This window comes from Arachis ipaensis, chromosome B1 (assembly GCF_059453495.1).
Source record: "Arachis ipaensis isolate K30076 ecotype BB chromosome B1, ASM5945349v1, whole genome shotgun sequence".
Lineage (NCBI taxonomy): Eukaryota > Viridiplantae > Streptophyta > Magnoliopsida > Fabales > Fabaceae > Arachis > Arachis ipaensis.
Window position 1 is genome coordinate 152,459,263 of NC_142436.1, and position 15,161 is coordinate 152,474,423.

At 34.7% G+C, this 15,161-nt stretch overlaps 3 protein-coding genes across 3 annotated transcripts; all 3 read right to left on the bottom strand.

Annotated features, from left to right (window-relative positions):
- Window positions 1-344: 344 nt before the first annotated feature.
- On the bottom strand, window positions 345-1,215 carry LOC107615823 (uncharacterized). Its single transcript, XM_016317850.3, has one exon. The coding sequence runs from the start codon at window positions 1,213-1,215 to the stop codon at window positions 382-384; it is 834 nt and encodes a 277-aa protein (XP_016173336.2). The 3' UTR covers window positions 345-381.
- A 2,516-nt stretch (window positions 1,216-3,731) lies between these two features.
- Window positions 3,732-6,048, bottom strand: LOC107643643 (uncharacterized). The gene is made up of 2 exons (XM_016347355.3): window positions 5,590-6,048; window positions 3,732-4,383 (listed from the first exon to the last, which is right to left on the bottom strand). Exons 1-2 carry the CDS (start codon window positions 5,853-5,855, stop codon window positions 3,912-3,914), a joined length of 738 nt encoding a protein of 245 aa, XP_016202841.1. The 5' UTR covers window positions 5,856-6,048; the 3' UTR covers window positions 3,732-3,911.
- Window positions 6,049-8,194: 2,146 nt separating this feature from the next.
- On the bottom strand, window positions 8,195-10,897 carry LOC107643670 (pro-cathepsin H). Its single transcript, XM_016347390.3, has 7 exons — window positions 10,472-10,897; window positions 10,280-10,395; window positions 9,621-9,694; window positions 9,270-9,534; window positions 8,991-9,122; window positions 8,592-8,727; window positions 8,195-8,438 (listed from the first exon to the last, which is right to left on the bottom strand). The coding sequence occupies exons 1-7, from the start codon at window positions 10,767-10,769 to the stop codon at window positions 8,401-8,403; spliced, it is 1,059 nt and encodes a 352-aa protein (XP_016202876.1). The 5' UTR covers window positions 10,770-10,897; the 3' UTR covers window positions 8,195-8,400.
- Window positions 10,898-15,161: the final 4,264 nt, after the last annotated feature.

Below are 15,161 nucleotides of genomic sequence, written 5' to 3' on the forward strand. Positions count from 1 at the left end.
GGGCCGTAAAACCGCTTGAGCCCAATAAATGACCAGTTTTGGACTCAAGCCCAATAACCGATGATATTGCAAATCAACTAACAAAGCCCAAAAAGATCCCTGACCAAAAAATAAGAAAGCCCAAAAAACAAGACCAAAAAAACAAAGCCCAAAAAAGAATATGATCATTTGGGAAACGGGGTGTGTGTTGAAATGTTGAAATCAGGGTAACTTTTGGCACAAGATATTCCATCTTTTTCATTCCAAGAACCCCAACCAAAAGTCTAAAACCATAATCAACATTTATACGATGTTATTATTGTTACAAATTCCAAAACATATATACAAATTGACCTTGACCAAAATCAACCATATTGATAAAAGAGAAAAAATAACCGATACTTAAATTCTGATATTCAAACTAGAAGTAGAGTTTTTTGGCACAAACTTTCTGGCCCATACATCTCTGCCATTGATGCTAAACTTAACCTTGGTTGCACCCCTGAGTATGACGTCAATGGTGGATGCCCTTCGAAATACAATTCGAGCGAAGAGGGATTGATGGTTTGGGTGCTGCACCTCCTGCATGTACAATGCTTCAATGCAATCTCCATACGCCATTGTCAAGAAGTCCCTTAGTTCCCTCTCCTCCACTCTGTACCCTTTCGAGAACGTCACAAACATCGTCCTCGCCTCTGCCGGAACCACTTCACCACCACCACCACCACCACCACCACCACCACCGTTGTTCCTGTTCTCTTCCCTGTGCTGCTGCTGCATCACCATCATCTTGATGTCACTGAAGGCTCTGATGCACACTTCTTCCACCATTTTCGCCACTCCCTGCACTGCGTCGGCGCGATGCTGGTGCAAGAACTGGAGCGAGATGTCCTTGTCCAAGACGCTCTGAAGCAGAGGAATGCTGTCTATGGCTCCTTCTAAAGAAGAAGGTAGCATGGCGTTGAGGCATGTAAGTGTCTCTTCTGCAAGGTCGTTTATTAAGGGGGTGGGAAATGAAAGTATCTTGTACACGACGTTGCGAAACCCAATCCTCTCGAGCCAGAGCCACATCCCCATCACTTGCATGCATTCCGATGGGTCCCGCTTGAGGTCCATGGTAAGTGTTGTGTACACCTCTCTGTCTATTCTGTGGAACACTTTGAACTCCTCTTCCGATACCGTGAACGAAGAACAATAAGGTTTATGGTTATGATTGCGATTCCCAAGAGGGTCCATGATGTGTGATAAGATGAGATGAGAGGATTCAATGATAATAAATACTTGATGATCCGATTAGGCACGACGATTGAACACGAGGTACGTCACTCGCTCATGCATTCTGGAGGGACATGATCTTTGGTCACTTAATATTAACAACCCCGTTACATTACTAACTAACAGCATTTCTGCCAACTTCTGTCAATTTTTATTTATAATTGTGTTTAATAAAAGTGTCTTTGTGAATGTGACTAATAAAAATGTCTTTTTTTTATGATTGTGTTTAATAGAAATGTCTTTATAAATATATTTTTTGAATGTATCTTTTTATATATATGTTTAAAATATAATAATTAATTATTATTAGTAATAAGTTGGTAGATATTCAATCGGGTTTTTCGTTCTTGGATACCGAGAAGAATGTGAGGCACATGAAGGTAGAATTAGAGACTAGAGAGTGATTTTATTTTGACTGAAGAAGCAAAAGAACGAAGCATGGTGGCATGGGAGGCATGTTTTCAAATGGGCGTCAGCATTTTTAAGCATGTAATTAAGTAAGAGTGAGTTACAGCAGCAAATGAAAATGTTTTGCGATGGTTTCGAGGTCAATGCATTGGTTAAATAAAGCATTGGTTTATTTAAGATGAGAGTTTGAATTGAAATTGGCGTAGGCAGATAGAAGGTTCTTTTGTCTCTCACACAATGCAGCATTGCATGGCTCCATGAACTACGCACTCATATCTGTAAAACTAAATGACTTTGGCATCTCTTACTTTAAAAGCTCAGAAATTGTGAATCATTTCTGCTTCTCTCCATCAAAAAGTTAAACCGCGTAAAGATGCTAATTTAATGTCTTAATTGCCTGTTTTCTAATTCATTTCAAATTTTCTTTTTCATACAATTTAAAAGAAAAATATTATTTTGGTCTCCAACTAACGTTTAAACGTTTTATTTGTGTCCCCAAAAATTTTAAACACTTTTAATATTATTCCTAGAGTTAACATTGATAGTTTGAAACTAATAATTAATCGAATGAGTGATATATACATTAATAACGCTACTAGTTAAGTCATATTTTATTTTATGTATTAGAAAAACATGACCAAAATTCTCTTATAACACTTCTTTTCCTTAATTTTTTTGTATATAATTTCAAATCCTAATAATCAATCATCAACGATTCAAAAATCAAAGAAAAAACTATTATATTAGCAATAATTGATGGATCAAATTTATTTACATACCGAAATCGAATGTTATTAGCTATTCAATATATGAAATGTTCATGTCGAATTTAATTGTGAGACAAATATTGAATGTGCTTAAAACCTTTTTGGGTTTTTATCGAATTTTCAATTAGGTTTCTATACTTTTTTTTTAATTAACTTCTTATACCATATCAGATTTTGTAATTAAGTTCCTATCATGACAAAAACAAAATTAATGGAATGTCCTGTTAAACAAAACTATTATGTCTAACACTTGATTGAATATTCTATTTTCTTTAAAAGAATATTCAATTGATTCTAATATTTTTATGACGGCATGGACTTAGTTATAAAATCTGATATGGTATAAGGATTTAATTAAAAAAAAATTATAAAGACCTAATAAAAAATTCTATAAAATTATAAAGAAGAACCGAATAATCAAACCTAAAAAATTTTACATTTAGTACGTCAAATTAGACTTTTATCATATAAATCAAACTTATATTTTCAATATATATATATATATACACGAAGAATGCTAAAAAATTATTAGAATTTATTATTTTTTATCAGTAGTTAATTATTAATATTTAAAAATATAGAATAAAGTATGTTATTAGATTACTAAATTAAAAAAAATAAATTAATGATTATATAATAGCCAAAAATAATAAATTTTGATAATTTCCTAACACTTCTCTATATATAATGAATAAAAAAAAGAAAAGTCAAAGACGAGTCTATTAGAGATGGAAAATTATACAATAACCTCTCTAACTTTGCCAAACTTTTTTATATAAAATACCAAAATTGTTCTCACATCTAGTCCACCTTAGCCAAACCTAGTTATGTGGCTTAAATAATTAATTTTTCATTTATATAATGCTCCTATCTTGAAGCTTGTATTCAGTGCTACCCATAAAGCATATCCAATTTGATATTCAATAAGTTCATTATTTTTATAAGTAATGCTCCTATCTTAAAGGATCGCTTAAAGTTAGATCTAGTCAAAGTTTACTTAAAAACCAAAGAAAAGTTGGTGGCTCCGCAGCAAGGAAAAGTATAGAAACTAGAGGTGATTGCAACTGCAAACCAAAATGCCAAAATCAACCTTTGTTATGTTATGCCATTTTGCCTCACCGAAACAATTGAGTTTATCTAACCGTGCTCTTAAAGGGTTCTATAAATGAGAACTTTGTATTCAACATATTAGTAAGTTTGAAAATTAGCAGTAATCTAATGAGTTGATAGTTTCCCCTTCAAATAGTACTTCATACAGGTCTCTGAAAATGAAATTATCAAGTATTAGAACACAGGTAAATCTACTAGAACAACCTGATAATTAGACTTCCAAGAGTAATAGAGGTATTTTTTTATACAACAGTGCTGGTGGTCAGTACTCAGTAACCTTTAATATATAAAGACAGAGTTCACAAAGTACTCTACCATTACAAACTCACTCGAGTCTTGAAATATTCAACTAAAACTTACAATGTCAAAACCTCAATGTACTTTGTTCCCTTTGTTTCCACTACATATTGCCAAGCTAGGCAGGTCATGAGTCTCTGCTGCAGACTGAAGATCAGACCAGGAGTATGACCGCCACGGAGAGTTCCGCACTGGAGGACATGGTTGTGGTGCATTTGCAGATGACTTCTTGGCCTGTGGATGAAGAGGGGGAAGAGGGAAAGGAGGTGATATCGACGTGGAAGCGGAACTGTTCCCTTCCTCACTGCTGCTCAAAGTAAGACAAGATGGGCCTCGGCGGATGTTAGACTTTCGCTTTAACATTCCACCAAAATTATCTGAGCTGCGGCTCCTCTCGATTAATAGGTTGCGGGCAAGGAGGTTTTTGCGTTTCTTGGCATAAGGATCCTCTGGCTTTACTATCTCTTGCACAGAAGTTACAGAGATGGCATCAGCTAAACTTGTGAAGGACTTTGATTTGCCACTATAGAACTTGGATATGCCTTTCCTGATTTTACATCAAAAGGGACATGAGTTTGAAAGAAAGAGAAAAGGAAGAAAGAAACACATCTGAATCAAAATTTTCAGTTTTTCATATAGAACTTACCAAAAGAAGATATATAGTTTAAGTATTTTGATCATCTTTATGTTTCAATTTCCATTATTAGCTTAAGTTATAATGTCCTATTTTACTTTCATCCTCTCTTCCATGCATTTACATAAACAAAATCTTGAAATTTAATTGGAGATATGAAACAAATAGGAAAAACCAAGAACAAATCGACAAAGCACTTCAGAGTTAAGGACCAAAGGTTAGATCATTTTTCTTTACAAGACAAAAAATAGTTAAAACCCTTGAACTCTTTACATACTTTAAGCCAGCATAAAACTATTTGACAACTCAGAATCTATTAACCCATTATCCATCCACACCAGTTTATCCAATTATAATAGTAATAGATTTGAAGGGTTAACCAACCACCCGAAATATTTATTGGGTGTCCAACAAAATAAAGAATGCAATGAATTTGGACAAAGAAGGATTTTAAATGCAAATATTTAAGAAGAATGAAGCATATGTATGTGGATAAAGCAAATTCTAAATTGATCCATTTTTTAAAAACAATAGCCAATTTAATGAGAGAGAAGGTTAGCCTTTTAATAAACAAAATATGTATTTTAATGGATATGAGCTGTATGTACAACCACGATCTGTCCTATCTAATAAAAAGGATCAAAGAATGGATTAACAAGTGGATCATGGATGGGTTGAATAATTTCAATAATTTGTTTTTAATGAATCCTACATAGACTAATAATTATCCATTATCCAAAGATGCATCCAATCCATCCATTTGAGGACCTTGGTCAGCAGCCCTTGTAAAATTGATGATCTATTCAGCAATTTCATCATTTTATTGCTTTAGTATTTCTATATCAAGCCACTAGTCTTTAGTTATGGAGAGATCCATTATGATTATGCCAACAGTTTCATTATTAAGTCAATGCCAGGAAACTTACTCAAACTAAGGACTAAATCCGGCAAGAAATCAGGAACCATCTAGAAAGTTGCTAAAACCGACGATACAGACACATGGCAAAACGTGAAAAACAGAACCCTAGGACCCTGAAATCCACGAAGCTCGATAGCATACAGTAAAGTTTGGAGCATGAGAAAAAACCCCATGAAAGCAAAAGGGAAAAAGACACTTACTTGACAGGCAAATCTTGTTCTAGATCATTCATGGTATCCAAAGGCCCCTTGAAGGAGCTCTGCACCTCTGTTTCGCCAGAATCTTCCCGGTCGGAAGAATCTTCGGACGAGCCACTGTTCCTTCCGATTGAAGATGAAGAGGAGGAGCTGCTAGCGTCCGATTCTTCTTCCTCCTCCGGAAAATCACGATCGCAGATCGAGGCGCAGTTCACGAAGCTGGACCGTTCGATCGTAACCCCTGCATCGCTTCCCATAGCTAACGGCATCGTTTCAGAAGAAGAAAAGAGGGTTTGAAAGAGAAGATTAGTGTGTGAAATGAAATTGGAGGAACAACAAGGAGATATGGTGAGGGTTAAGGGGGTATAAATATCTGCCCTGGATAGCACATGGGGTATCAGAATTTTTTCGCCATTGCTGATCACGCACAAAAGATAATAGTGTTCCAATATTATTATTTTTTGATAAAAACTGAACTCTACACGTCAAGTTGATACCTAAAAGTTATTAGATGACAGGTGAAGTTGATACTTAAAAATTGTTAGATAAAAATTTAGTCAAATTATTTAACGACTCTAGGTATCAACTTCACGTGAATTCGACTGCACTTAAGTTTTCACCTTATTTTTTTTATACTCTAGTTTTTAATTTAATGAAAAGGTGTTATCGATTTTTATTTTTTGGTTTAAAAAATTTATATAAGTATTGCCGTAGAAAATAAATAAAGAATAAAGGAGAGAAAGGTGACAACTTATCCTTATTGAATTTAATAATGATAATTAACAGTCTTTCAAAAACACCAGACACTGGATTATCTGTTTGGAGAAAGCAAAGAGAAAAAAATTCATTTCCAATATTAATTAATTTATTTATTATAAATAGAAGTAATTAGTTTATCATTTTTATTTTGGATTTGGAAATGGATGTTCCGAGTTGGTGGCGAAGAATTGGTTGGGTGATTGTGGAGCGTTTGATTAGGGAAGTTGATACTTGATATGATGATGGAAATGGATCAAGTTGATCCCCACACCACTCACCCACCACCATTTCTTGTTTATTCCTCCTCCTTCCTCTGCTTTACTTTCTTTTTATATCATTTATATCTCCTTTATTTTCACTATTATTACATTAATGATTTATTAATAAGGGATAATTATAGAACATATTCTCTGAGCCCATTGTCGCTACTCAATGATTATATTATTGTGTACTGTGTTTAATAGTTTATATGAATGGTGCTGTCAAAGGAGTCAAGTTGCATTTTCTTTAATGCCAAAAAAGATGCATTCCTTTAAATATTTGCATAAATGTGTTAGAGAGTTAATCTATTATTATTTTGATAAGTCATAACTTATTCTTCCATATTTAAGCTTTACTTTCCATAATTAAGAATATTCCAGTTCATTTACAATGATAAGATTTCTAAAATCAATATCTATAAAAACATTGTAAAAATACATTTAATCCGGTGCTTCTTTTGGAATTATTATCACCAAGAATATTAATGGAATTGTGATCACCACAAAAAATGAAAAGAGAACTAAATTTTGTATACATATAAACCAAAAATAGAGCTGACTTGTCATTATGCAAAGTTGCCATTTTGTAATTTGTGGTTCACAGAATACATAATAAGGTTGATCAAATATTGAATGTATGAAAAGAAAACCTATCCCCGGTATTGAGTAAGTAATAACAATATTTTGGGGAAAAAAGATTATTGGATATACTAGTATACTATTACTAGTCATGATTTTTTTTAAAATTAAAATTTAAAGGTATGTGATTGACCAGTTTATTATGGATAATATTGTATAGTAATGTAAAAGCATCAATAACGAGGAGGGGAGGTGGCACGTTGCTGGCTCTGGCAGGCAGTCGTGGTGGGCCGGCGAGGCTTGTCCCTATGACTACCGAGATCATGCCACGTGTCTGATCAATTCAATCTAGAGCAACCACGTTTTGTTTGCTCCTATTACTTCTCAGCGTTGATGAAGGGGCATCCTCATCAATCATAATTTCCATGGTCTGTCTCTCTTGACTCTTCATCCATTTCGTCTCAATTCTCATGCTCATGGCCCCATTATTTATGGGTCCCACACTCCTAACTCCCTTTTTCCCTGAACTTCGGCCCATATCCACTTTCACATGCAATGTCATGCGGCAGAGGAAGCCCCACCTCTTCTCATCCTTTATTCATTTGTTGGATTAGATTTGGGTTGGTCTATAGTTTCAAATAACATGGACTCCTTTACAAATTCAATTCTAGAGCACAAAGCCCATTCTAAATTCAACCTACCGTCTGTCACGTTAACAATTTGATCTGTTCATTGAAATGAGATTTGTAATTTACACGGCAGAATTTTCACTTGTATTGTCTATTTAAAACAATTAAATAATTTAGACTAAATTATCATCTAATAGTTTTCAACTAAAAAAAATCTTCACCTAATATGAAATCTAGATTTTCAAAGGTTTAACGTTTTGTGCCACCGGTACTGCATCTTTTCAAGCCACTGGCAACATCGTGATATTACTGCAAAGTGGCATCCTCTTTATGTTGTATATTTATCGTTCGTTTTTTAAAAGTAATCTTCTCATAACTATATTCTAAGTAATCTTCTACTCCCAGACACTACTGCTTTTAATTTTATAATGTGGTTTACAACATCAATAAGAAACGACGATCCAAGTTCCAACTACAAAGTTATTTTACAAATCAACATAAACTAGTGCCTATGCATTTCACCTTTGAGGTAGGTGGCAGAAATCACAAGCGCTTCCTAACAGCCACCACATGTATCCGCATACAAATTATGCCACAGAAGGATACGACGCACAAGTTGCAACACCTGAAATTAAACCAATCGGGTTAGCATATCCCAGTATGCAAAATGATTAATTTCTTCTTCATTAAGTTAGAAGTGCAATTTTTTGCAAAGTCTGCAGTTCTACCAAATCATTTAGCTTTGTTCTTTAACAATGCAGGTCCCAAGGATTCTTACCACACATATTCTTGCCCATTTCCATCTTGAAGTAGCCTTTGTCACCCCATTCTTCTCCCCACGAATTTTTTATGAGCCAATACGGGACACCACCTTCAACTCCATACCCAATGGCAAGAACAGCATGATTCACATCCTGCAAGGAAAATCTCAGAAAAATTTTACTGCCCCGAAATCGAGGGTATTTGCTCTCAAATTAGTGTGATCGGCATACAAATACACGTTTCATAGCTCTAATCAACGACAGACTTGATTACAATTCTTGAAGGTAACAAATGAGTATTAGAAACAACAAACAAGAATGAATGCATTAGAACTATTGAATGTGTTATTGATATGAAATTTTCATTTGAACACCACTAGTATGTCAAATATAAGGTATTCTCTTTCAGTCCTCACCATTGGCTTGCTGCCACAAGTTTTACTAGTGTAAACTCCTCCCGCGTAAGATTGGAAGCTGTCAACCACCTCAAATGCCACACTAACTGGCCGAACAAAAGCAACTGCGTGTTTCAATTCATCCTCAGCACCCTATACAAATAACATTAATAAAAAATAAAATAAAATTAAAAACTTATTATATTATGTAGTTGAGGTTTAAGTGAGGCAAAAACAGAAGATTCTGCCATGTCTCTACAGAGCCAACAGCCACACGCATTAAGAAGTAAACCATCTTACCAGGGTGATGTTGAAAGACTCAGTGACCTGAACGGCAACATTTGCAGCTGTAAATTTGCAAACACCATCTTTTGCAGTATAGGGGTATGCCTCCTCAGTCTCAAGGCCACCGTTGTATTTAATATACTCAAAGGCTTGGGACGGTAACCCACCATTGCAGCCAAAGTTGTTGAAATTACCAGCACAATCTACCAGCTGCTGCTCAGAAAGAGAGATATTCTTTCCATATGCTTGCGCATAGGCAGCCTCCAATGCTCCAGTTGTGCTGCACGTTATAAAATGTCACGGTTTGAAACAAGATAAAGCAGAATGGTTTGTTCATTCCAATCAGATTGTCATGGTGAAAACAACCTGAATGTCCAGCAAGATCCGCACTGGCCTTGATTTTTTACTGGACTGACTATACCTTCTTCTCTCCAGTCTTTCTGCACACGAGAACAACGAGGAAAACAAGTTCACATAAGACTCCTCAAAACCCAAGTTTCTTAACATATCAAGAACAATTTGGCCTCTGGTGAAGTCCATTTCCCACAATGTAGAAAACCAGCATTGCCCAACTAGGATATGTTCAAGTTCAACAAACATTTTGAGTCCAATTTGATACACACACTCACAATATATACTATCATCAAATCAAACTCAATTTTTTTCCAATTTATTTTCAACTTTCAAGTAGTAATTGTGAAAGGTACTTTATTTTATTTTATTTTTATTGATGTTATATATACTTAGGTACAAGATTAAATATCTATTTTAAGAATGTATACACTGACGGTATATAAAAATAAAATCCTACATCCATTGAAATAGAGTATTATTAATTTATTCTGTGCATCAATCATATCATACATTATATATATATGACTCCTCAGATTTTATCCAGAGTAAAACACGATATGTAATATGAAAACATAACTTTGATTATACTTAACATAACATCCAGTATGCTGAAGTAGTGAAGTTGAGAGAGTGTAAGAGGAGAGTAAATTGGATTATTGGTAATAAATTACCGATTCAGGAAGAGGAGCTTGGGTGATCTTGTGGCTGCCTTTGAGGGTGGCAGAGCAATTTTGAGCAGCGCCAAGTCTCTGTGTTTTGAACTCCTCCCAACTCCAATCAGCAAAGTCTGTAACACAGCATGTATAGAAAGTCACAAACACAGAACAATAGCAAGAACAAAGTCAAAAGTCAACGTTACGCACGATTAACACCGAGAGTGTACGAAAGCCGCTTCCTGTTGGTGGATCTGATGAGTTTCAAATTATCAGAGAAGATCTGGAACCTTCGCTTCATCTCCTCCGTCGTCCGGTAACTCTTCCCGAAGCGCCGGGCGAAGCGGGCGAACGACACTGCATGGGCGCTCTCGCCGATCACGTGCCGGACCTGTGACTCGATTCCGTGGAGCTCGTCGGATACCAGCCGGATGGGGTTGGAGTCGTCGAAGCTGGATGCGGCCACGGCGGCCATGAAAAACAGTAGGAGCAGCGATGAGTGTGTCATTTGCTCTCTTTCTCCCAAAAATCATGGGATCTTCACTGCGATTCCGCGCTCAATTTGTACACCACCGTTGCCACGTACAATGACCACTTTATCCTTCACGTCAACTTCTTTGACCTTCAAAAACATCTAAGAGGATAACTATTATTATCAGTTAGTTATTCAAGTGAAAATGACAAAATATATATTTTTATATTATTTAATGCTTTTTACTATTATCTTTATGCAAAAATATTTTTTGAGTGATAATCTTTTCAATATTTTCACTAAAATATAATTCGTAACTTCTTATATTTAACCTACACTCAATTTCTTCCTCCTCTCATTAGTAATTTTTTATAAAGAGTTACTTAAATAAAGATATTTAAAATATTTTTTTAATATATCTTTTAGTAATTAAAATTTAATACATATAATCAGTTAAATTATATTATTTTTGTCAAAATTAGATCAAACAAATTAATTTAATTAAAAAAATAGTAAATTAAATTTTGAATTAGTCTAAATTAATATTATTTTTTATAAAAAAATTATTACAATATTTTTATTATAAAAAATTATTAAAATATTTATATTATATATATTAATTTTAAAAATTCTAAATTCTAATCCTTTATTTCTCTATTGTCATAAGGTTAATATTTATAGTTTTTAATATATATAATAAGAGTATTTTAATCATTTTTTATAATAAGAATATTATAATTATTTTTTATAAAAAATAATATTTTTTGACCGATTTAAAATTTGATTCATTATTTTTCGGTTAAATTAATTTGTCTGGACTAATTTTGACAAAAATAACACGATTTAATCAATTATATGTATTAAATTTTAATTACTAAAAAGCATCTTTAAAAAAAGACTAAAAGAAAGGAGTTTATGATGGTACAATTTAGGCTAGAAGACATGCAAAGGATATGGATAAAAATACTAGGTACTTCCATAACTTGGCGTCGGCAAGAAGGAGAAATAACAGAATTGATGCATTGGTAATTAATGGATGGTTGATAAGAAATCAAACTCGGATCAAGATTACTATCAGAGAGTTCTATAAGAATCTATATCGTCAGGAGAGATCACCGGTTATGGAGTTTAGGGATGGACTGGTAAATCGGATTGATGAAGAAGAGGCTGCAGCATTAGAGAGAATGCCAACAATGGAGGAGGTTAGACAGGCAGTCTGGGACATCTATAGCTCCAGGAAGTGATGGGTACAACATAAATCTCATTAAAAAGTAGTTGGACGAAATTGGTGCAGAGTTCACTATTGGAATTGTTTCATTCATCAAGGCTGTCTTCTGATTCGAATATTACGTGGGTGGCCTTAGCACCAAAGTTTACTGGAGCAAATGAGATTAAGGACCTCCGGCCAATTAGTATGGTAGGTTGCGTGTATAAAGTAATCTCGAAAGTGATGGTCCGAAAGATGAGATCAGTGATGCCAGGTCTGGTAGGTGAGACTCAGAGTACATTTGTCAAGGGTCGAAAAATACATGATGGGGCACTTATTGCATACGAAACAGTACAATAGTTAAAGATGAGGAAGAAGGAAGTGGTGATCATTAAATTAGATTTTTAGAAGGCGTACGATCGGGTTAAGCAGGGCTTCGTGGATATTGTATTACAGAAGATGAGCTTTGGTTGGAGGTGGAGGGAATGGGTGAAGGAATGTGTTAGTACAGCTTCTATGTCGATTTTAATAAATGGCTCACCAACGAAATCGTTTAAGATGGAAAGGGGTTTGAGACAAGAAGATCCACCATCTCCATTTTTGTTTGTTCTTGTTGTCGATGTCTTGCATAGGATGGTAGGGGAGGCAATCAGAAACAGACGTATTTCGCCTTTACTAGTTGGCAAGGATAATATAGAGATATCACATATCTGGTTTGCAGATGAACTATATTGTTTTGTCCACCGAAGGAGGAGACCATCAGAAACTATGTCAGGCTGTTAAGGTGCTTCGAGGTGATGTCGGGGTTAAGTATCAACTTCGATAAGTCAAGTTTGATCCTAATCAACTACGAACAGTCGTGGTCCCACAATATGTGCAACTTATTGGAATGTAAGGAGGCTAACCTTCCAGTCAGATACCTTGGTATTTCTTTAGGAGCAAACTCAAGGCAGGTTAGCACTTGAAAATTGATAATTGATAAAGTGGAGGAGAAGCTTAGTTTGTGAAAGAAAAAAGTGCTCAAAAAAGCGGGTAAGCTAGTCCTTATTAAAGCAGCACTGAATAGCTTGCCGGTATACTATTTGAGCCTGTATAAGATGTCGAAAGCAGTGGCAAAAAAGTTGATTTCATTGCAGAGAAAATTTATATGAAGCAATGAGGAAGGTAGGAATGGTTTGGCATTGATTAAGTGAGAAGTGATTCAGGCTCCCAAAAAATTGGGAGGATTAGGGGTGGGTGATGCTGTAGTTAGGAACACAGTCCTCCTCTTCAAGTGGTGATGGCGATTCTCAAAAGAGGAGTGTCCACTATTAAAAAAGGTTATATGCTCTTATCATAACTTGGACCCCAATATGATGTTATCATCTCAGACACTGCCTAATAGAGGAGGTTCATGGAAGGATATCTGTCAGCTACAGTTCAAAGATCATAATGTGAGAGATAAGATGATTGCTGGATTGTCTATGGAGGTGGGTGATGGAAGGAGGACTCGATTTTGGAAAGATATTTGGCTACAAAGTGGTTCGTTAAAGACGAGCTTTCCGAGGCTCTTCTCTATTTCAAACCAAAGAGGATCTATCATAGGGGACTGTGGATTTTGGGACAGGTTAGAGTGGATTTGAAACTTCCAGTGGAGGCGGGTTCTACTCCAATGGGAGTTAAAATTATTGGATCAATTGCGCGAGACCTTAAGGGCTGTGAAGTTAGCATGTGATACGCAAGATAGAGTTATTTGGAAGTTTAATAAGGAAGGTATTTTTTTTCAACTAACTCCTTTGTGCAGGTGTTGCAGTGAAAAATACTTCCGGAGGATATCACCAGCTATAATTTCACCAAAATATCATGGAAAGGTTTGGTTCCCGCCACGAGTGGAGTTATTTGTCTGGTTTGTTTTGATAGGAAGAGTAAATACCAAAAAAAGATTGTATAGGTTAGGAATTATTAGCCACAGTGATAACCTGTGTGTATTGTGTAAAAAAGATGCCGAACATATTTATCACTTGTTTCTTGGTTGTGAGTTTACCTGGCAGGTGTGGTGTGGATGACTATCTGACTTTGGGAGGCTGTGAGCTATTTTGAGTTCATTGAAAGAACATTTTGAGAGTTGGAAAGGAATTGTTAACAGGAAGAAGAAGCGTAACAAGTGGCTCATATGCTTATTTGCAGTTATTTGGAATGTATAGTTAGAGAAGAACGGACAGATTTTTAATAATAAGAAAGCCAAAATAAAAAAGGTATTTTACAGATCTTTGACCAGCTACAGAAAATGGTATAATTTAAATTTCTTTAGTTGTTAATGACAATATCAAAAATAACATTAAAGATTGTTTTTAGGTTTTAATTCATTACATTTGTTGTTTGAGACTTTATTTAAAATTTTGTTATTTTATTTTATTATGTTAAATTTATTTATTCAAAAAAAATGTTTTAAATGTCTTTATCTGAATCACTTTTCTTCTTATAATATGTAGCAAGGTTGCGAAAACCGAACCGGTCAACAAACCGGTAGAGTGACCGGTTCAACGGTTCAGTGGTCTGACCGTGGTCCAACCGGGGTTCAACCGGTTTAGTTAAATATAAAATAAAATTATAAAAAATTAATATATAATTTTCAATATTTAAATTTGATAAATTTTAAACAAAAATCACACCGTATAAATTACATTTAACAAAATAAATCTTCAGCCATACAAAATATTCTTTCAAATTTTTTAGACATTCTTATGAAATACATTATTTAAAAAAAAAAAAAAAGCTTCCTGTAGTTATAGACATCAATGTTTAGTCCATGCCAACATTGTTCCAAGCAGGTACTTCATGGCTGCAAAACCACCACAGCTCCAATCTCAGTTGACAACAAAACCACCACAGCTATATTTCAATACAAAAGCATCTCAAACACTGATCCATTCTCTTCTTCAACTTCAACATGCAAACAATATCCTCAGATCCTCAGTAAACAATTGCATCAACAACAAAATCATGAATAAATAACAAAAATCAGAAACAACAAATAACAAATAAATCAAAATAAACTCAGAAAATCAAAATAAATGAAAATCATGAATCCAGCAAACAAATAAATCAGAAAATCATGAATAGAAAATAAAAAATAACACATAAATCCATTCCAGCGAACAATAAACCAGCAAGCAGAGGAATCAGGGAGTGTTAGAGACTGAGACTTGAGACCTGAGAGGGTTGAAGGCTTGAATCAGAGA

What these genes read in the sequence shown, in the direction of transcription:
- LOC107643643 (XM_016347355.3), bottom strand. Translation starts at nt 5,855, where the DNA reads ATGCCGTTAGCTATGGGAAGCGATGCAGGGGTTACGATCGAACGGTCC. An exon ending in GAACAAGATTTGCCTGTCAA is followed by an intron (nt 4,384 to 5,589) that starts GTAAGTGTCTTT and finishes ATGTAAAATCAG; the next exon opens with GAAAGGCATATCCAAGTTCT.
- LOC107615823 (XM_016317850.3), bottom strand. Translation starts at nt 1,215, where the DNA reads ATGGACCCTCTTGGGAATCGCAATCATAACCATAAACCTTATTGTTCT.
- LOC107643670 (XM_016347390.3), bottom strand. Translation starts at nt 10,769, where the DNA reads ATGACACACTCATCGCTGCTCCTACTGTTTTTCATGGCCGCCGTGGCC. An exon ending in GTACACTCTCGGTGTTAATC is followed by an intron (nt 10,396 to 10,471) that starts GTGCGTAACGTT and finishes GCTGTGTTACAG; the next exon opens with ACTTTGCTGATTGGAGTTGG. An exon ending in CTTGTGGCAGCAAGCCAATG is followed by an intron (nt 8,728 to 8,990) that starts GTGAGGACTGAA and finishes TTTTCCTTGCAG; the next exon opens with GATGTGAATCATGCTGTTCT.